The sequence below is a fragment of the Echinops telfairi genome, unplaced genomic scaffold (assembly GCF_000313985.2).
Source record: "Echinops telfairi isolate 266 unplaced genomic scaffold, ASM31398v2 ScPeMD7_7468;HRSCAF=8506_0, whole genome shotgun sequence".
Lineage (NCBI taxonomy): Eukaryota > Metazoa > Chordata > Mammalia > Afrosoricida > Tenrecidae > Echinops > Echinops telfairi.
Genome location: NW_022111369.1, coordinates 45,630,122 through 45,651,868, shown reverse-complemented (window position 1 = coordinate 45,651,868; position 21,747 = coordinate 45,630,122). Strand labels below are relative to the sequence as shown.

Sequence of the window (21,747 nt, the reverse complement as noted above, 5' to 3'; positions counted from 1 at the left end):
CTCTTAAAAAAAAGTATCCCTGTTCAGGTCTTGGTATTTAGCAAAACCTTTGATAGGCCATGATAGAGGAGATCATTCACTTAGTGCATTTATTTCTAGGTCCTTTATTGAGCATTTAGCAAAGCCTAAGCACTGTGCTTGGCACTAGGGGAGCTTAAGTTACACCGTGGGTTTGTGCACTGGGCTGCTCATCAGACTTTGTAGGAGACCCAGGAGGCTACCTGCTCTGTTCTCTGAGAGCCTAGGAAATGGTCCTACTTTGTCCTCTAGGATCACAGGGTTGGAATACACTCAAAGGCGAGGGGTTGGTTTGGTTTAGTGTTGATTAGTGATACATAAAAAATAAAGAAGCTATGGTACCTGCTTCTAGGAACTCACAATCATATTCAAAGAAATTATTAGTTATGGTTCAGTGGGGAAAGAGCTCTGTGTATAAGACCACAGAGCAGAGACACTTAATTCGTGCTTAAATGTGTATCTAGGAAAGGGGCATTCAATGAAAACGTCCAGGAGGAGCCGATGTTTAAACATCAGTAAACATGGATGGTAAAACATCAGTAAAAAAAATCAGCTTTCCAGGCGATGGGCAGAACAAACTCATTGCCGTATAGAATGGAGTAGAACTGCCCCGTGGGTTTCCAAGGCTACACGTCTTTATGGGGCAGAAAACCTCATCTTTGTCCTGTAGACCACTTGGTGGTTTAAAGCGGTGACCTTGCGATTGATTGACAGTCTAACTTGTAATCCAATCCACCACTAGGACTCCATGGGCTATAAAAAGATCCTGAATAATCCTTGAGAAGGAATACGAGATTTTAGAGGGTCATTGGGAGTATGGAGAAAGATGACCACGACGGGCAGAAAGAGATGTGCTACAGAGGCCGTGGAACGAACAAGGTGTGCATGATCGATTGACCCCATGGTGTTTGCGCTAGAAGGCAGTGATTTTAATCTAAGAACATACGTGAACCTGTAGCCAGTTAAGGAAAGTGGCCTGGGTTAAAAGGGCTTGGATATTTTTCAAACTCAGTCAGTGAGCAGCTAAATGAATTGAGATTTAAAAAAAAACACTCTCACTTTCCCAAATTGCCACACACGCATACATGCTTTCCCTATGTCCTGGATTAGCAGTTCTTATCTATCTCTAGTTATTATCCTGGATGTTATTTATTTTTAAAAATTAAACTTTTCGACCAGTGAATGTGGAAGAAATCCATGCGTCACCATGGTCGATACTGTTGGGCTTCGGAAGCCCTTTTCTGAAACGCTTATGAGAGAAGCTCTCTAATGGGGGACCAGGCAGAGAATGTCAACTTTCTGTGGATTTCAGGTCAAAAATGTGCTTGAGAGAGCACCCTAAGAGGAAAGGTGTCACACGGCACTTTCCAGGGACATCGCTTTAGAAGAAAATCTATATTAAAAATGACCACAGAAAAAGAAAGAATCGTTCCCACTTGAGTAAGATTAAACTTGGACTCTTAATCTACTGAGAGTTGGAAAGAGAACTGTTCTTCCAGTTCCCTGCTGTACTAACGGGAACTCTGCTAATCTCTATTTATAAATTGGCTGTATTTCTTGCACTTAACTCACAGGCTGCCAGAGCAACTTTGGATTTGACAGATGTTTCTCATATTTACATTGACTACGAACCACCTCAGGCATGCCAGAGAGCTCATTTCCATTTGCCCCACCTGGGGTCATTCGCACTGACAAGCATCCTCAAGGCTGGACAGACACAGCGCTGCTTGTGTCAGGCAGCCTGGAAGTGGCTCTGGACTCACACACTCGTGTTTCAGGAGGAAAGTATGCATCATTTTCTCCGTTAGTGGTTGGCACGTAGACCCCTAAACAAGTAGCTGAGGGCAGAGCCGGCTGAACGTGTCCCAACAGATGGCATGGTTAGCTCAGACTTTCCAGCCTTGTCAGGCCTCTGACTGGGCTCATTCTGTGCCCCTTTGTCCGCTCGCTCGCTCAGGGAGCTCTACTTACACACAGGAGGGCACCTGCTCGGCCACCACGAACCTGCATCTCCCTTTGATGCAGTAATGCTTGTATTGCTTGGGGCACCGAGAGAAGTGACCTCTTCGTCTTGGCTGCGTGATGGTGACTAGAAAAATGAGAAAAGGCTCAATCAACTCATTTTAAGTACACATTTGTAAATAGGAGACTATCCTGACCTTTGCTGCCAGAATTTTGCAGGATGTATTCCAATCTCTCATTTCTCCTTGCCTCTTTATCAGGAATAAAGGACTTTTGTGACCCTAAAATAGCTGTAAAGAATCAGAAATGAAAGTTACCAGTGGGAATATTTCATAGTTTAATTAATTAATTAAAATATATATACTTGTATTGTTGAAGCCAACCTTGCTGAAATGTTGGCCTGGTTTAAAGAATAAACCACAGGCATGGTAAAAGAAAGAGCCTTGGTGGTGTAGTGGGTTATGTGTTGGGTTGCTAACTGCAAGATCAGCAGTTCAAAACCACCAGCCACGCCTCAGGAGAAAGATGAGGCTTTCTACTCTCCCAAAATCTTAGAAATGCACACAGGTTGTTCTACTCTGTCCTACAGAGTCTCAGAATCCACTTGATGGCAGGGAGTTTGCTTTTCTTGTTTCCTTTGATGATAAGAAAGGAAACGTTTCTCACCAGGAAGATTGTCACAGCATTCAGCTAATGATATTGAGCAGATGGGAGGATTTTGTCCTGTTTTCATGTTTTCCTTTCTATTATTTTCTAACTGTAACACTTCCATCGCGCTGATTTGTGTGTCAGATATGGGTTTGCAATTGGATAAGAACTCAAAAGTTGATGGTTCAAACTCACCCAGTGACCCTGCCAGGCAACCTGCTTCCATCTGAAGGAGAAACTTCCTGGGGGCAGAATACACAGGACTGCCGCGAGCCAGGGGCCTTTAACAGCAACAATGCTCAGAACACCTGTGTCCCTTTCGTTCTGTCTTATAAACAGAGGTTAATCAATCCTCCAAGTTACACAACACTAAGTGGCAGAACAGGACCTCAGACTCAGTCATCTTGGCCCAGATGCCATGCTCTTAGACGCTGTACTCTGACATCTTTGGTATGCTGGCTGGTCAGCGGCTATCTGTCATCCAGTCTCACGCAGAGTGCCAGGTCGTCACAGCGGTATGAATGGGGACCTGTCGCGCTCAAGGGATGCTTTGCCTGGGCCCAAAAGACAAGGAGGAACTAGAAGCATCATGTCCTGAATGTCAGTCTTGCACTCACTTGTCTTTCCTTCTTAGAGACCTGCTTTCTTAACTTCTCACCTGGAGACGATGAGGCCTACCAACTCTCCATCATTCACATAGAAACAGGCTCAATAAACAAGGAGGAGCGAGAGAAGCAGAAATATGAACTAGCTATTTCATCGGTTGATTCACAGCTAGTGTGTGCCCATACCCAGAGAAAGCACTAAGTAGTCAGGCCCTGCCCAGGGCTTGGCTTTCCACGATCATGATCTAATAGCAGTGTGTGGGCCTCAAACACCTTGGGAACCAGAGAGACCAAACTGTGGTCACATCAGATGGGCATTTCCCATTCAGTTTGACTTAGTACTCAACATTCCATTGCATTCAAAAATCAGTTGTTAATAGCAACGACTACAGAACTTTCTAAACAGTATTATGAAATCATGTGTGACATCTCGGGGCCACCACAAGGAGGACTCTCAGAAGGCTTTGAATGATGTTTGTAAAGCAAATTCCTGTGGTGCCCAGTCACTGCACCAAGTCGCTGAGTGTGGCAGAATGTTGCTCAGTAGCCAGCAGACCAGTTTCAGTTGGTGACTCCTTTGCCAGACCTACTGACAGTGTGGGCTGACACTGGCTCCCATGGCTGCCTGTTAATGGGACTCCCACACAGGATTGGCATGACTCCCACAAGGAACTGCACGCCATGCAAACCCCCAGATCCTTTGTCAAATACATTGAACAATTAGCACATACTTAATGCTTTGTATCTCTATATCTCTACAGCAAGCATTGGAAATAGCAAAGAAATTAAGTACCGCCTTTATGACTCTCTGCTTTAGTGCCACAGCAATAGGAACAAAATTAACAGGAACAATCACCCTTTACCAGTACAGACAACGATCGTAGCCATATAACGAGGTGTGGTGTGCTGGAAAGAGGGAAAACATTGGACTCCTAAGAAGGAAATTAGCATTAAATTGTGAGCTCTGCCTTTTATTCACTCTGTGAATCTTGACAAACTGTTCAAGTTCTCTGAATTACTATGTCTTCCTCAATAAATCCAAATATAGACAAATTCTGCTGGGAAGATGTACAGCCAGAATGCTCCTTAGAGGCAATGATGGTGAGATTTTGTCTCATGTACTTTGGACACGTTCAGAGAGACTGGTCCCTGGCGAAAAGTGGAGGGGCAGTGGAAAAGAGGAAGACTCTCGACATGATGGATTGACACTGTGGCTATAACAATGGGCTCCAACATAAGACCAATGGTGGGGATGGTGCAGAATCAAGCAGTGGTGCATTCTGTTGGACAAAAGAGTCACCATGAATTGGAGCCAACTTGACAATAACAACAAGCCAAAGATGAAAACCACCTAAAAAAGAGATACATGTTTAGCTTTTAAGAGTGTGTTTATCTCAGAGGTGGCCACTACACTTCTGTTGATGGCGCAGCCTGCCCTTGGGAAGAATAGTCAACATCAAGTATACCATCCCCCAATGGGACAATATGCCCAGTATTATGTTCCTAACTCGACACCTTTGACCTAGTTTTTATTCAGCCCTTAGTGACCCAGGCCATGTACTATAGGCTTTTTGAGGTGTACAATATCCTTCAGAGGCCATGCCAGAAGAATCTAACTAGGTTCTACCTTAAACATACCTGTAGCACATTGAAGGAACCGAACTATGATCTTGGACTTACGGCTAAAATGCCCTGGTGAAAGATGAGGTAGAGCATTGAGATCCCAAGGATATGAATGTGGAAGCCACTGGATTTGGGTTAAAAACATTTACTTTGAGGGTGCTCAATAAATGGCAACTCAAGACTACCATAATTGTGTTATTTTCATACTATTTCATACTCTTTGACTTCTTGTAGCAGTTTTACTCCAGCAGGCATGGTTCTGTGCCATGTTTCTGTCTTTGAGCATTATCAAAAGTTTTATCCTATACATGCTTGCTTTCCATTTCTCAAGTGTTTTAAATCTATACAGTTGTCTGAATTAATATCAATAGAACTACGATATGTCCCATAGGGATGGTTCACAGTGTTCTTCAATAAAATAATAATGATGTCTCTAAAATGAACCCAGGACATGTATTAACCATAGGTATAGGAATAGATTTTGAGCTTGTACTTAATTCTAGTTCTAATCTAAAAACAATTGATTCTGTTAACATGGCCCTACTCCATACTTGTGCTCATGCAGAGATTTTTGAAGACATGGGTGCTATAGCAAATTGTGGGGACTAAACCAGAAGGTGTCCACCTACCAGAAAGAATAGCATCTGGAATGTTAAAAGTGTGTCTTAAAACAAGCTGCCATTTAAAAGAAGCAACAGCTAAGCCTGCATTGAAGAAGCATGCCAGCCAGTGTGATTCAAGGATTGTAAGTAATAAAATCCAAATCTGGAGGAGGGAATGGTATTAGAACTTAAATTCTGAACAGCTGCTATGCAGAAGGCTATGAATGACAATGAAAGTCCCACAATCCATTTTCAGTATTCCCCATGTGGATTAAGCCTCCAGTGAATCCCCTTTGTTTATAGGCCAGGGATGGAAATGGCATTGTTACCAGAGAAACTGCTTTGTAGTTCTACCCTGTCCTAAAGAATCAGTATGCATCAGCATCACCTCAATGTCAGTGAGTTTGGTTAGTTTTTCATTGGAATGTATGATGTGTGAATTATATGTCAATAAGTGTTTTAAAATATAATGGGGTTTTTCATAATTTTAAAACATATATGTATGTGAGTGCTATATATATATTTAAATTTTTAAAAACATATATGTGATATGTATGTATATATATATTATATATATAATCTCCCTAGCACACTGCTTAGGGCAATAAAAGTATGAACAAGTTAGTTGGCTGTAAAATCTTGAGAATGTTGGCAATCTTAAGAGAAAATCAAGCCTCTGGGTCTCCTTATAGGCATAATTAGTACCTAGCTGAGTTAGGTAGTTTATCGTGCCAACCTTGCCAATAAACACATGTGAGGGTAATTGAAGGGTGGAGAGATAAAAGGCTCGGTAAGCCTCAACTTTTGAGTTCTTGAGTCTCTTAGTTTGTGATGGTTGGACCAGGGTGCAGCTGTCTTAGTCAGTTCCCTGCTTCAGCTGGCAAGGCTCACTTCCTGCAAGACATCTCTGAGGAGAAGCCACATGGAACTACCCTGATGTAGCCCTGGGTGCTGGAGCCGGCGTGTGGAGACCCCTTACACATTCACTGACTCTGCTTTCCTCCTGCAGTCACCATCATAGTGTGTGTTTTGTGACATGGAGGAGGACTTTGTGGATTGGTATCACACATACAGGTTAATGTTGGACTTGTGGGCTTGTTGTAGACTTGGGCAGCTCTGGGCTGGGATGTTTCCTTGATGTGCACTTACCCTTTATATAAAACTGTCTCTTATACATATGTGTCTCTGTAGATTTATTTCTCTAATGTACCCAGACTAACACACTAGCTCATCAAAAAGACTCTCTTTTCCATTTTAGGCAAAGGTGAGCAAGCAACTGATTTATGAAGGATGTCAGGAACGAAGGCACAGAGTCAGGAAATGCAGGCCCAGTGCAGAGGATGGGAGGCAGATTTCATTGGCAGAGAAGGATCAAGAAGGGGAGCACAGGCAGAGTGTGGAAGGTAAAGGCTGCAAACCCTGCAGTATTTACATTTGAAATACGTACTTGCAAATGCAGAAGAGAGCTGATGAAGATGCTTACAGATTAATTTAAATAATTACATTTTTAAAATTCCTGTTTATGTCCCATTGATTCCAAATCATGGTACTCCATGTGTTCTGGAGTGGAACTGCTCCAAGGGGTTTTCTTGGCTGTCATTTTTATGGAAGCAGATTGCCAGATCTTTCTTTTGCAGTACTGCTGGGTGGGTTTCAACCACTCACTTTCAGATTAGTCATTGACGACAGACTGTAACAGGACATATAGTAAATGGTGCACACACACCAAACACGTTAAAGTCATTGGAGATGGAAAAGGTTGAGGGCAAGGAGAAGTGAGGGACATATCTAAAGCAAGCAGACATGTGGGCCTGCCCCAGGGTCATGAGAGCCAAGGAGATTCAGCAGAAAGATTTAGTCAGAGGCCCGTTGTATACCAGAAAGACCTTCCATGCTATATAAAGTATCCCTGCCTTCACATAGAAGCCATGTGGCCTTCTATCCTGAACTAGACTGGTTGGTCTCATTTCTGTGCCCCTTTAAATATAGCCAGCCTTTTAATAAGCACCGTATAGAGTATGAGTCCAGCCACTGCCCAGTGCAGTGGTTTGATCCAGCTCAGTTCACCCAAGTTGCACAAATCCCTGCCAAGAAAGTGGTTGCCAGGCTGTTTTGATCCCTCACAGAGCTCCTTCCTTGGCCAAAGAAGCATGCTCTTAAATATTTCCAGCATTATTTGGATTGGAAAATCTTTCCATGCTACCAAGAAGAAAATGTCTGGAGAGTTCTCTGTGGGATTTTGAGATCTGGAAGAAAGATAAATTATACCAACCGGCATAGCCACACAGATGGGGACTTCTCTTCCTCTCTCCAGGGGATGGGAGCTTATCCACTTTCTCCCCTTGCCAACTACAACCAGAATTACACTGCTTTTTCATCTTGTGTTCATCAAGGTCACATTATTTGATGTTTGAAGAGCCACAAAGCCTATCTTGAGATCTGGTGGCATAAGGGCAGGGTATTCTACCCTCCCATTCCAGAGATGCTTATCAAGGAAAAGAAAAAAGTAATAATCTCATCACAAAAGAGAAGCAAAAGTTAATTACGTTCCATCACATCCAGCATCAAGAGAGACTTTTGTGGTTCTTAAATATTCAAATCCATCTCATTCACGTCTGAAGAGAGATGCACACAACATGGGCCTGGTTGTTTTTTGTGATAAGATTATTATTATTTCCAACCCACTTGCCCTAAACCAAAGAATTCCTCAAAGAGTGAGTTTGTTCCATAGAATTGCATGACAAAATGTTACATGGGCCACGTAGCACAAACAGATTAATTGATGGCAATAGTGGTTACATGTTGGGCTGCTAGCCTAAAGGTTAACAGTTTGAAACCACCAGCAGCTCTGAGGGAGAAAGAAAAGGCTTTCTACTCCTTTAAAGAATAATAGTCTCAAAACCCAACAGGGGCAGTTCCGCCCTTTTCATAGGGTCACTGAGTTGAATTGACTGAGAGGCGTGAGTTGGAGATCGGTAGTAAGAAGCCTTTGTGGTGCTGTTGGGTAAGCGTTAGGCCGCTAAGCACAAAGTGCGCAATTCAAACCCACTAGTTACTCCGTGGGGAAAAGATGATGCTGTTTGCTTCCGTGAAGATTTACAAAGCTGTAGAAAACCTATTTAGGGACACTGAGAATTGACTGAATTTCAATAGGTTTTTTATTTGTTTTATGTTTAAAGATAATAAAACTCTATTTCTTCATGGGACACTCTATTGAAAGGACTCTAAAAGCCAGTTAAGGGAATGCCCACTAGGTTTATGGAATCTTATGTGAACAAACAAAAGTATTGAACCAACTAGCAAGAGATCAATTTTCACTCATAGAGACACTGTAGGGCACAGTAGACTTGCCCCCATAGGGTTTCCAAGACAGTAAATATTTACGGATGCAGATAGCTTCGTCTTTCCCCCAAAGAGTGGCTAGTGGGTTTTAAGCTGCTCAACACAGAGCCCACCATGCCACCAAGGTACTTTGAAAGTTACATAACTGTCACCACCTGAATTTAAAACTTACACAAGAGGTGGGCAGGAAGAATAACTTCGTTAGGTCAGATGAGTAGTTAAATGAGAAGCAGGTTTCTCTCAGGGGTGAAGGTTGTTAACATTCTTAGTCAACAGTTGGAAGTTTAAATCCCCTGAACAGTGCTCCAGAAGAAAGACTTGGCAATCTAATTCGAAAAATAAATAAATCAGCCGTTAACAATCTCACGGCACACACTGCTGCTCTGAAATACCAGGGGTTGCATGGGCTTGGAATCAATATATATTTTTGAAGATAAAAGTAGTTAATTTACCTGGGCTATATAAGCAAAGCCCAGGTGACTTCATTTCAATATGGGACTGTGCTCAATGTGATGGATGTTGTTATTGTTAGGTGCCATCGAGTCAGCTCCAACCCATAGCGGCCCTATGCATGACAGAACCAACACTGGATGGTCCCAGGCCATTGTCACAATCTTTCCTTGTCTGAGCCCATCGATGCAGCCACTGCATCAATGTATCTCATCAAAGGTCTTCCTTGTTTCCACCACTCCTCCATCTGAGCAAACATGATTTCCTTCTCCAGGGACTGGTCTGTCCTGACAATATGTATGAAGTCTGTAAGATGAAGACTTGCCTCTGAGGAGCACTCTGGCCATACTTCTTCCAAGACTGATTAGTTTGTCCATTTAGCAGTCCACAGTACTTTCAATATTCTTCACCACAATTCAAATGTGTCGATTCTTCGAAGGTCTTCCGTATTCAATGTCCACCTTTCAAATGCACAGGATGCAATGGAGAGTACCATGGCTTGGGTCAGGCATACCTTAGTCCTCAAAGTAGCAGCCTTGCCCTTCGATGCTCTAAAGAGGTCTTGTGCAGTAGATTTAATTAATGCAATACCTCTTTTGATCTCTTGATCTTCTCTTGATGCTTCCTGCCTCATTCAATAAATTGACTATGGAATCTTTTAAAATTACAATTCAAGACTTGAATTTTGTCTTGGGTTCTTTCAGTTTCAGATATGCTGAGTGTGTTCTTCCCTTTTCCTTTTTCTAATTCTAGGTCCTTGCACATTTTGTTATAATATTTGGCTTTGTCTTCTCAAGCTACCCTTTGAAATTTTCTATTCAGCTCCTTGACCTCATACCTTCTTCTCTTTTCTTTAACTACTCTAAAATTAAGAGAACATTTCAGAGTCTCTTCTGACATCTGCTTCTATCTTTACTTTTTTTCCTGTCTTTTTAATGGCTTTTTGCTTTCTTCATGAATGACAGCCTTGATGTCCTACCACAGTTCATCAGGTCTTCTGTCATTAATGTTCAATGTGTCAAATCGGTTCTTGAGATGTTCTCAAAATTCAGATGAGATAGACTCAAGGTAGTACTTAGACACTTGTGGATTTGTTTTCAGTATCTTTAGCTTTATGCTGAACTTACATATGAGCAACTGATGGTCTGTCCCACAGTCTGTCTCTGGTCTGGTTTTAGCTGCTATGTTGAGCTTCTCCATTGTGTCTTCCCACAGATGTAGTCAGTTTGATTTCTGTGTGTTCCATCTTGGGAAGTCCACATGTGCTGTTGAAAAAAAAGCATTTGCTATGAGCAAGTCATTGGTTGGGCAAAAAATTCTGTCATTCGATCTCATTTCTATCGCCACGTCCTTCTTTTCCAACTACTGTTCCACCCTCTTTGTTTCCAACTTTTGCATTCCAACCACCGGTAATTATCAGTGCATCTTGATTGTATGTTTGATCAATTTCAGAACAAAATCTTTGATCGAATTCTTCAATTTCTTCATCACTAGTTTTTGTGGTTGGGGTGTAAAATTGAAAAATAGTTGTATTGATTGGATTTCCTTGAACGTGGATAGTTATCCAATCACAGACAACATTGTACTTTGTGGTGGATTTAGAAAGATCCTGTTTAACAACAAATGCCATACCATTCCTCTTGATTGCTTTATCCCTGGAATAGTAAATCATATGATTTTCTGATTCAAAATGGCCAATCCCAGTCCATTTCAGTTCACTAATGCCTAGGATATCGATCATTATGCGTTCCATTTCTTTTTTTGGACCACTTCCAATTTTCCTAAATTCAGATGTCATACATTCCAAGTTCCAATCATTAGAAGATTTTTGCATGTTTCTCTTTACCCATCAGCAAAAGAAGATCCGGAAGGCTCCCCTCTCACAGGCTTTACTCGTCTCAAGTCACTATGGTCGACTCCCTCCAGGAAATCATCTCTTCAGTCACATTTTCAATGTCCTTGGAGCTGAGGAGCCCATCCTCTGGCACCACCACCACCACAGTGTGCTGCTTCCTTTGCTCGCGCTTTCCGTATCTGGTAGTGCTTCAAAGCTATGCAGAAGGTTTTCAGCAGCTCCTTCCTCCAAAGTGGGGAGTTGGGTCTTTCATCGTTGTCTGTTCTTAGTCTGATTGAAACCTGTCCAATTTGGGTGGCCCTGCTGGCATGGGAAATAGCTTCCAGCATCACAACACACAAGCCACCACAGTATGACAAACTGACAGACAAGTGGTGGGATGTGATGGCTGCTTTCCATCAAAGGAAGATAAAATTATGCTCCACAGGTTCTCGGTGACTGATTTGTCAGAAGTAGTTTGCCAGGCCTTTCTTCTGAGGTGCCTTGGGGTGAACTTTAACCTCCAAGATTCCAATTAACAGGTAAGTGCTTTAGCTGTTGTCACCACCCAGAGGTCACTGAAAACCAGAGCCGACTTCATGACAGTGACTTTTGTTTATCTATGTATCTTTTAAGTACAAGTGTGGTTCCTGGGTCTTGTTGTACATGATGATCCTCTCCTTGTTCCAATGACAAAACAAGGGCTTTGTGATACCTTTGTGGTTAAAACTTTATAGAACAGATATATTAGGATGTTTGTGTCTTTTTTTAAATATTCCCGTTACTGATTCCAACCATGCTCATGATTTTACAGAATATATTATTGTCATCAACTCTATTCTGAAATCAACTTTAAGGCAACATTACAATCATCATTGTACAATGCAGGCACATAATTGTGTGGTGCCCTTAACCCCTTAAAGTCTTACATATCTATGTAAGAGATTTAAAATAGAATGTTAATTTTTTTAGTAGAATGCCCATAATTGTTAACAAGGAGAGAGATCAGGGGCAACGAATATAAACAGATAATTTCGCACAGGTGTCTAACCTAAAAATGCGACAGGTGGTGCATAGAGAAGACAGCAGGTAGTTAGAACCGAGTTTGGGGGAAAGTCCGTCCTAATCTGTGAAGGAGAAGCTGAGGCTTTAATATTCTTCTCCGTGGCAACCAGACATCTTCCCAATAGGGCTCTCCTCATTTTACAATCTTCCTAAGTCAAAAGGTGAGAAAGAAAGTTTCATATATTTAATATAAATTTAATTTTCCTTCTTATCTTTCCAACGGTCTCCCTAAGCCAGGGGAATGTAAATTCACGGTGCCCTTGAATATGTGCAAAATTTGGAAATTTATTGTAATTGAGGATTCCCATTTGCCTTCTACTCAAGGCGATTTCTTCTAGAAAATGAAAAGGGGATTTATTTTACAGAGAAAAACGAAATAAGTGCCACGCATGTACTTGCTAACCTTTGCCGTGTTCCTGGCATAGACTTATGCAAGCGCTCTAATGAGGCCAGATCAGCACGTGTTTCACATACTTCTGAATTGTCTAGGCTTTCAGAGGTGGGCCTCCAGCTAGAGCAGTCCTATTCTAGACTACTTGCATGTAGAAAAAGAAAAACATTGAGAGAGTCCAGTGATCTGGTGTTGACATGTGAGTGCATGTATGTGTGTGTGTGTGTGTGTTTCAATATTCATGACTGGAGACAAGCAAAAACATACAGGAGAGAAAGAGAGCGTCTATTTCCTTTTGTTTTTCAAGGGTGCATGATGATCCTCAATATGCTTGATGCCTTCTACGTTTCTCCCCTTCTGCTGGTTTCTCATCATCGCCCTCTACCACATGTTGCAGTACACCCAGATTCAATACTTACCTGTCTCGTCTCTACATATCTTTTCCCTACCCCTACCCCCATTCCACCTCCAAAGCCCCAAAGCCCCATATCTTGCCAAGTCTCCTGACTGTAAGCAAATCCTTTATAGAAACAATTCACAAGTGCATGCTTCTATCCCAAATCTCTTCCTCAATGCCGACTGTCCAACTGAAATCTCCACTTGGTTGTATCACTAGCATTTAGATTGAACACTTCCAAAATACAAACACCTGGGTTTTTTTCTTCTCACATTTATTATTTTCCCATATCTGCAAATGATATTTCCACTTACTTTCTGTTATTCAGGCTAAAAATTTCAAAGTCATCTAGGTGCCCCCCATCCCCCGTCCCCCGCCCTGGCATCTTACTGGACACCCAATTCATCAGCAAATCTTAACTAGCCATATCCAAATACAGGCAGCATCACTCCACTAGTATTAGCTTGTGTTGAGTTGGAGTTGAGTTGGTGTGGACTCATGACAAACCCCTGTACAACACAATAAACATTACCCGCGAACATGCCATGTTCATGATTGTTTGCTATTCTCAGTTCATTGTCATGATTGTTCTCTATTTTGAGTGCCTCCTACTGTAAGGGGCTCCTCTTCCAGTTTTATATCAGATAATATTCTATTGTGATCAATAGGGTTTTCACTAGTTGGATTTCCTGAAGTAGATGTTGGAAGATTCACTGAAGCCTGACCAGAGAGGGTAACCCTACTGGTAGTTGAACTATCAGCAACACCCAAGTCAACACAGTTTGATAAACTGACAGACAGGTGATCTGTCACTAGTACTTTAGTCTAAATTCAACATTATCTCAAGCCTAAAAGTAGACACTGCCAACAGATCTCTCAGATCCTACCTATCCTCCATTAACATTAGCTGGCACATAGAAATCAGAGTGAGGTTATTAAAACTCCCTCTGAGTAAAAGTTGAAATTCTTAAGTTCTGCAAGGCTCTACATGACTCTTTTGTTCAATGTTGCATTGTTGGCACCTGGAACAGGAGTTGAGGCATAGTAGGTCATCATAAGCATCGCTAGAATGAATGAACACCTCCATTGAGATAGAAATGAAAGAGTATGCAAATGTCAAACAAGCATCTAGAAACAGGAAAGACATCTAAAGATCACTCAGTTCACATCTTCTTTCTACATATTCAAAACTAATATTCAAGAGCTTATGTGATTTTTTTCTTATGTGAATTTTTTAAAAGTTGTATAGTAGTCAATGTTGTCAAAGTGCTCCGCTCTACGTGAATTCTTCTTTTCCAAACCTATTTTCCATCTTTGTATCTTACTAAGAAGTATTTTTTCTAATGACTTCCTTAAAATTTTGGCATTTTGATTTCCCACCCATTACTATGCAGTTTAGCACCGTGATTAGCAGCACACATAGTGAAGTATGTCTGTTGGAATTCATGTCAGATTACTCTGCCTACTATGTGAACATGCACAGCTTATTTCATTTCTTTTGCCTCAGTTCCTCCATATGAAAAGGAGGATAATGAGAGCACTCCTCGGATTCACTGAATTCGTATATGTAAAACACAATAGTACTTGGCACGTAGTAGGAGTGTGATAAATGATAGGTGTTACTACTCTGATGAAAAATGCCACTATTGTTTAGGAGACTGTGCTCTAGAGGAATAAACATGTACTAAAGTCAAACATCAAATGAAGGACAAAAGAAGAAAGAGAATGAAAAGAAGCCCATGAAGGAAAAGAGGGGAGGACAAAGGAAACTTTTCAAAGAGGTCGATGAAGTAAAGTGAAGCCATCAGATATGAGCTGGCTCGTCTAGAAGTCAAGTTTAAATACAGTTAACAGAGTCCATCCATTGCTTTCACTTGGTGTTTTAGTCGATGCTATTGTTTCAGCCTGCTCGTGTGAAGAGAAGCCAGGCATAGGTTTTCAGGAGCTACTTCCACAAAAGTGTACAACTGAGTCTTTCTCCATAGTCTGTTCTTAGTCTGGAAGCGCTGCTCAAACCTATTTCCTTTGGGTGCACCTGCTGGCATTTGAAATAGCAGTGACATCGCTTCCAGAATCACAACACATAAGCCACCAAATTGACAAACTGACAGGCAAGTCCTGGACAAAAGGTTGAAGTTGTCAAGGATTGTGTCTTTCTTGGATCCATAATCAATACTCACAGAAACAGCATTCAAGAGATCAAAAGGTGCATGGTATTGGGTAAATCTGCTGCACAAGTCCTTTTACAGTGTTGAAAAGCAGAGATGTTACTTTGAGAGCTAAGGTGCACCTGACCCAAGCCATGGTGTTTTCACTTGGATATTGAATAATGATACTGAATAAGGAAGACCAAAGTTGGAGACTGAATAAGGAGGACCAAAGAAGAATCGATGCATTTGGATTGTGGCGTTGGAGACGAATGATGAAAATACCATAGACGGATAAAGGGAAAATAAAACTGTCTTGGGAGTATGGCTAGAGGGCTCCTCAGAGGCAGGGAGGGTAAAATTTTGTCTCATGTGTTTTGGACATGATGCCAGACAAGACCAGTCCTTGGAGAAGGACATCAGGCTTCGTAAAGTGGTGGGGCAAGAAAAAAAGAGGAAGGCGCTGAAGGAGATAGATTGACATCATGGCTGCAACAATGGGCTCAGGCATAAGAACAAATGTGAGGATGGCGCAGGGCCAGGGAATGATTTCCTTCTGTTGAGCATTGGGTCACTATGGGTCAGAATTGACTTGATGGTCCGTGCCAACAACAGTGTGAAAATTAATCATAGTAATATGAATAACACTACTCCTACTACCAGAAAAGTTTGAAAATCCAAGAGAGTTGTGATTTAAAATTTTCTTCATTAGCATTTTCAAAATCAATGGACTTTGACATCTTTGAAATTGCCTTAAAAAAAATAGGTCGCTATGAATGAAGAGTAAACCAGAGAAGCATTTAAACATTTTTGCTTTTTTTTGGCTTCTCATTTGATTCTTCTCATTTATCATTGTCCAAATTATAGTTATGATTTAGCCTGTTTTCTTTCAACCTCTAGAAAATTTTTCAAAAAGAGAAAAAATGATTTGAGAGAAAATATAAATTATTTACCAAAATAAATTAACATCTATATAATACATAGAAAAAACTCAAATATTTGTTATGATATCAAATTATTATTTTAGCATTTAAACTAACTTTGGTCCTCCACCAAATAATTATTGTACTTATTTTTAATGTAATAACAATTGTAACAGACTATTTTACTAAAATATCCATAAGATTTTGAAATGTAGAAATGCATTATTAGGCAAAATTGAAATAGAAGTAATAATGATGGGTCAAAAAGAACTGCAGAAGAATATATTTGGCTTTCTACAGAAAGCACAAAGCACATGACAATGAGATTTGGGAGCTCTGTCCATAAAAGAAGGTATACCTCTCCATTCTTTGACAAATTACAGGTTCTACTGAATGAACACAAAAACCATTGCTTCATTGTTGATCATCCGGAATTCAACTGAAGATGAACATAAGGGCCTAAAAATATGTTAACTACGCAAAGCAAGCATTGTCATTAAACACTAAATCTGTATGTTACATGTTGTAGCTTTTTCTAGTTAAAAGAAATGAAAGCTATACATTATATTCTAACATCTGCACACTCTCTAGGACATTGGCATTATGCAATGGCTCACCATGCAAGTGGCACGGTGGGACAGAGTGAGAGGCCACACAAGATTGCGAGCTACCCAGGGAAGCACAAAGAGAGGAAGGTCTCCCTCCGGTGTGCTCAGCTCTCGAAGGAGCAGGCATAGGTGCAAGAAGCAGAACAGTGCTGAGAGATAAAAATATTGGGGGTTGAGCCCTGATAACTGTTTTCTTTGGAGATTTCCTTAGATTTATTTTTTGTCAAAGGGCATTGGAAAGAAATATCTTAAAATCTGTTCATTTGTAGTATGCAAAAACTAGAATATACACTTAGGATAAAGGAAAAGATTTTTGAACAATATAAACCTCTGGATGATGGTATAATCTTCCAAGGCAAGTATGAAAACTGCTTTCATTTAAGACAGTGGTTCTCATCCTGTGGGTTGCAACCGCTTTGGAGGTCGAATAACCCTTTCACAGGAGTCTGCTGATTCATAACAGTAGCAAAATTACAGTTATAAAGTAGCAACGAAAATAATTTTATGGTTGGGGGTAACCACAACATGAGGAACTGTATTAAAGGGTTGCAGCATTAGGAAGGTTGGGAACCACTGATTTAAGATATTTAAAATCAGACTGGAGAAAAACACATTAACACTTAAAGTTGGCCTTGTTCTCCTTCCTACATAGGTGCCTGGGCCCACACCACGTGCCCCATGACACCATTTTGTTTTACAGCCTAAGAGCACTTCCAGACCACCCACAAGAGGGAAGGAAGAAAGATGATTGGACTAGAGCTGATGACTCACATCCGGGTCATTTTTCCCAACATGTTCCTGGCTCAGTTCCAATATCTTTAGGATATTAGAAAAGAGCACTTAGCATGGAATCACCATATTTCCAGAGTGCAGCTCTGAGAATTTTCCAGAGAACACAGGATGTTCTTCTCCACTCCACCCTACTTTAAGTTGGCCTGTGTTTTGTTTTGTGGTCTTTTAAACCATAAATAACCTTAGAAGAAGACTAAAAAGCAACACACACACACACACACACACACACACACACACACACACACACTACTGTCACTGAGTCGATTCCAACTCATAGTAACCTTATAGAATAGAACAGCCCCTTTGGGTACTCTGCACAGGAGTAGACAGACTATATAATCTGTATAGGTCAAATGAGACCTTAGACCAGGGGCCAATAAATTATAGTTCAGAGGCCATATTGGATCTATTGCCTGGTTTCGTAACCGTTTTGTACTATAATGGCAGAGTTGATTAATTGTGACTGCATGGGCCTACAGATCTATTTACATTCACCCTTTAATAAAGTCAATCCCTTCTTTAGGTTTAATAACTTGGAAAACACTAACTCAAGTATCCCCAAATTAATAGATGTAAAACTGTTGCCTTTTCCTCTTTTCTTGTCAAAATCACTCCAACACTTACTGCTATGTAAGTGTTTTGCATTTTAGTGCTATCTAAGTAAACCCGGACCCACAGTGACCCTATAGGTCAGGGCAGATCTGCCTCTGTAGGTTTCTAATACTGTAACTCTTTTAGAAAGTCTCATCTTTCTCCCACAGAACAGCTCATGGTTTCAAACTGCTGACCTTGCAGTCTACAGTCCAACAGGTACTCCACCAAGCCACCAAGACTCCTGTTTCAGAAGAGGGAAGAATAATTTCAATCTGAACAGACTGTGCCAACTTCTCATAAACCCCATCCAAGAGATCACATGCTAGAATCTGTTATACCTAAAACAGTGTGATGGTGAAGCGCAGAAGCCCTAAAATCAGAAAGACCTGAGTTTGAATCCCAGATTTACCATTTGCCAGCTGCGGTCATTGATTATTATCACTTTTATGTCACTTTTTCTCATTTCTACATTTCTCCCCTTGATACAAAGTAAAAATATGAACCTAGTTCACAGGACTTATGTGAAGAGCCAGTGTAATGTAATGATTTATAGCTTTGGGAACTAAACTTCTTTGAGGAACTTCTACTCTGCCCTAGATGATCACTGTATGTTGGAATTGACTCAATGACAATGGGCTTTTAAGCACTTACACAGTGTCTGGTATATTATAATTACTCAAAAGATTGCATTTTGTATTATTACTATTATTACCAAAATACTAGCCTCAGAAAAATCTGTTTTATTTCTGAGATTGAATATGAAGCTTATATTATATAAATGAATTGCCTGTTAAGCATCACCTGCACAATTTTTTCCAGGGTCTCCACAGAGCGGATCTTCAGTTTCTGGACTCCTGGTTGAGTTCCCATCTGCCACAACACAGTGGAGGATCATGAGACCTTCAAGTTCAAAACAAAGCAAACACACATGAAATTTTGCATAATGAGAACATTATGTCAAAGGCCTAATCCATTTTTAAATCATTCTCCCCCAGCAGGCGAGGGGTTAACAGGTCAGTATGTTCTCATCATTTTTTCAGCTCAATGCTACACGCGAATTTCTCAAGCCAGTATCATTTACATATAACTGGTTCAGTGGTTAATATTTAGCCTTCAAGGTTCAGTTGCCAACCAGTGGACCTCAGGTGCAGCTACTACCTCTCTGCCAATGAAGACTTGTATGTTCACATGGTGTTGAACTGAGCAAATAATTAAAGAAGTTGGAAGAATGTTGCATCAGGATTGGAGGAGTGCTTGTTAACAAATTGTGAAATGCAGATGACACGACCGTGCTTGCTGAAAGTGAGGAAGACTTGAATCCCCGGCTGATGAAGATCACAACCTTCAGTATGGATTACAAATCAATGCAAAGAAGAGCAGAATTCTCATAACTGGACCAATAGGAGCATCATGATGAATTGAGAAAAGGTTGATGTTGTCAAGGATTTTACCTTTCTTGGATCCACAATCAATTCTCATGGAAGCAGCAGTCAAGAGATCAATGGACACATTGCACTGGGTAAATCTACTGCCTAAGACTTCTTTAAAATGCGAGAAAGCCAGGATATGACTTTGAGAACTAAGATGGGCCTGACTGAAACCATGGTATTTTCATTTGCTTTGTATGCCTGTGAAAGTTGGACATTGAATAAGGAAGACCAAAGAAGAATCGATGCGTTTGAATTATGGTGCTAGCAAAGAATATTGTAAGTACAATGGACTGCAAAAAGACCAAACACCTGTCTTGCAAAAAGGACAGCCAGGATGCTCCTGGGAGACAAAATGCCAATACTTCATCTCACCTATTTTGGACCTGTTGTCAGGAGAGACTGGTCCCTGGAGAAAGATGCCGTGCTTGCGGAAGTAAAGGGAGAAATAAAACAAAAAGAGGAAGACTCCTAATGAGATGGATTGACACAGTGACTGCAGCAATGGGTTCAGGCATAGGAACCATTGTGATGATGGTGCAGGACCGGGCAGTGCGCTCTCGTTCTGCTGTGCACAGTCTCTACGCGTAGGAACTGAGCCAATGGTACCTAACAACAACATCGTGGTGTTGAACAGGTCTCAGCAAACCTCCCAACTAAGACGCATTTAGGGACAATGGCCTCGATCTACTCACAAAAACAAACCAGTAAAAGCCCCACGGGACACATGTTGTAGTCCACAAAGCTCAGGTAGATGGTGCTGGGTTGGCGGTGTTTTGTTCTGTTGGACATGGGGTCACTGTGAATTGGGGCCAATATATGAGCAGCCACCAACCACAGCATGCACCAAGAGAGAAGATGTGACCATAGCTTTTGGTGACACATGATCATGAAAGCAGACTATGAAGTAGAGCTATATTCTTACAGATGAATTTGCAGGTGAATGAATGATGAGCTCACATGCCAATATCCCCTCTTCATTCCACACAGACTAGGGTTTCCTATGTATTATCCATTAGGCTTCCTTCTTGGCAACTGAGAACTAGATATTAGATCCATTGGAATTATTTTTAAGTCCTAGTTTCTCCAGAGAAGTAGCCCTGTCTCTGAGAGCGGCTAGGGAAGACTAGGGAGAAGAGTATCGTGTTACAGTTTAAATGGTATAGAAAGAAATGTGTGGTCCTTGTTTGAATCTTTATTCAAGGAAACCCACTGTAATAATAAGAAAAGTTATACTCAGGAAATTTGACACTCACTAGGCATTACAAGATATTAAACAATTGTAAATATTTTAAAGTCTAATAATGATTTAGAACCTAATGGATTAGGTTCTAAAACAGAATTTACATCTCTCAGAGATATATATTAGGATGGTTACTAATGAATTCAAGGCCTTTGAGGTTTGCTTTAAACTAATCTAACACAAAATACAAGCCCAAGGTAGTAAAGGAAAAGTTCTAGAAGAAACACTAGGTAAGGAACGAAAAGGAGGGAGAAGGAAAGAAGAGGTAAGGTGAGGCAGGATAAAGTGAGGTGAGATGAGGTAACATCGCTGGAGGCTACCCCAGTGTAAGACAAAAGAAAGCCTGGTGGTCTCACAGAAAAGTGTCAATCAGGAGCCCTAGAGACCCGACAAGGGACAGTTTTACTCCATGAAGATTAGAACCCACACGGCTCTATGGGGCATTTCCACTTTGTCACTTGGGATCACTAGGAGTCAAAGATAGCCTGACCCTTTACAAAATCAACATCCTGTGGGGGAAAACAGTGGAATAACAACATGGCTTTGGGGTTAGCCGGCTCTGAGTCCAGGACCTGACAGTCTGCATTTTTCTCATCCCAAAAAGTACTTCGGAGTACTGGAAGAATCCAACGAGATACACAGGCAAGGCAAACTAGTTCCTGGCATGTAAACAATGGTCAATCTAAATAAGTCATTATTAGAAAAGACTGGAATATAATAACTTATTGTCTGGCTGTATCAAAATGTATACACCTAGCTAATGTTTCCCAAACTATGCATGTTGTCCAATCCAATTCACATCATTGAGCAATTCATGAGCATCCAGGAACAAACACACAGGTGAATATGTTCTAGCTTCCAGTTTCTCCAAAGCTGCTAAGGCAGGCAATCCTCCAAGCAAAGACCAATAATTCAAAGCATAGTGCAGTACCACAGAACAGTATGTAGCCAGCAAGTTCAAAAGTTAACAAGTTTGCCAAGAAAGGATTTGTGAATAGATGGGGAGGTTGACAGAGAGTTGCTCGGCAACAATGAAACATACAACTTTCCTCTAGTTCCTGAATGCTCCCCCCACC

At 41.0% G+C, this 21,747-nt stretch overlaps 1 protein-coding gene across 2 annotated transcripts in view; it reads right to left on the bottom strand.

Moving 5' to 3' along the window:
* The window catches only part of BTC (betacellulin), a 56,787-nt gene that overhangs the window by 13,636 nt on the left and 21,404 nt on the right, over positions 1 to 21,747 (bottom strand). The window contains exons 2-3 of one of the 2 annotated variants that reach the window (XM_004703378.3): positions 18,803 to 18,901; positions 1,990 to 2,107 (exon numbers count right to left, since the gene is read on the bottom strand). In XM_004703378.3, the coding sequence (XP_004703435.2) occupies positions 1,990 to 2,107; positions 18,803 to 18,901 (217 nt within the window). The remainder of the gene's footprint in view (positions 1 to 1,989; positions 2,108 to 18,802; positions 18,902 to 21,747) is intronic. The other variant, XM_045284280.1, reaches the window with a different exon arrangement.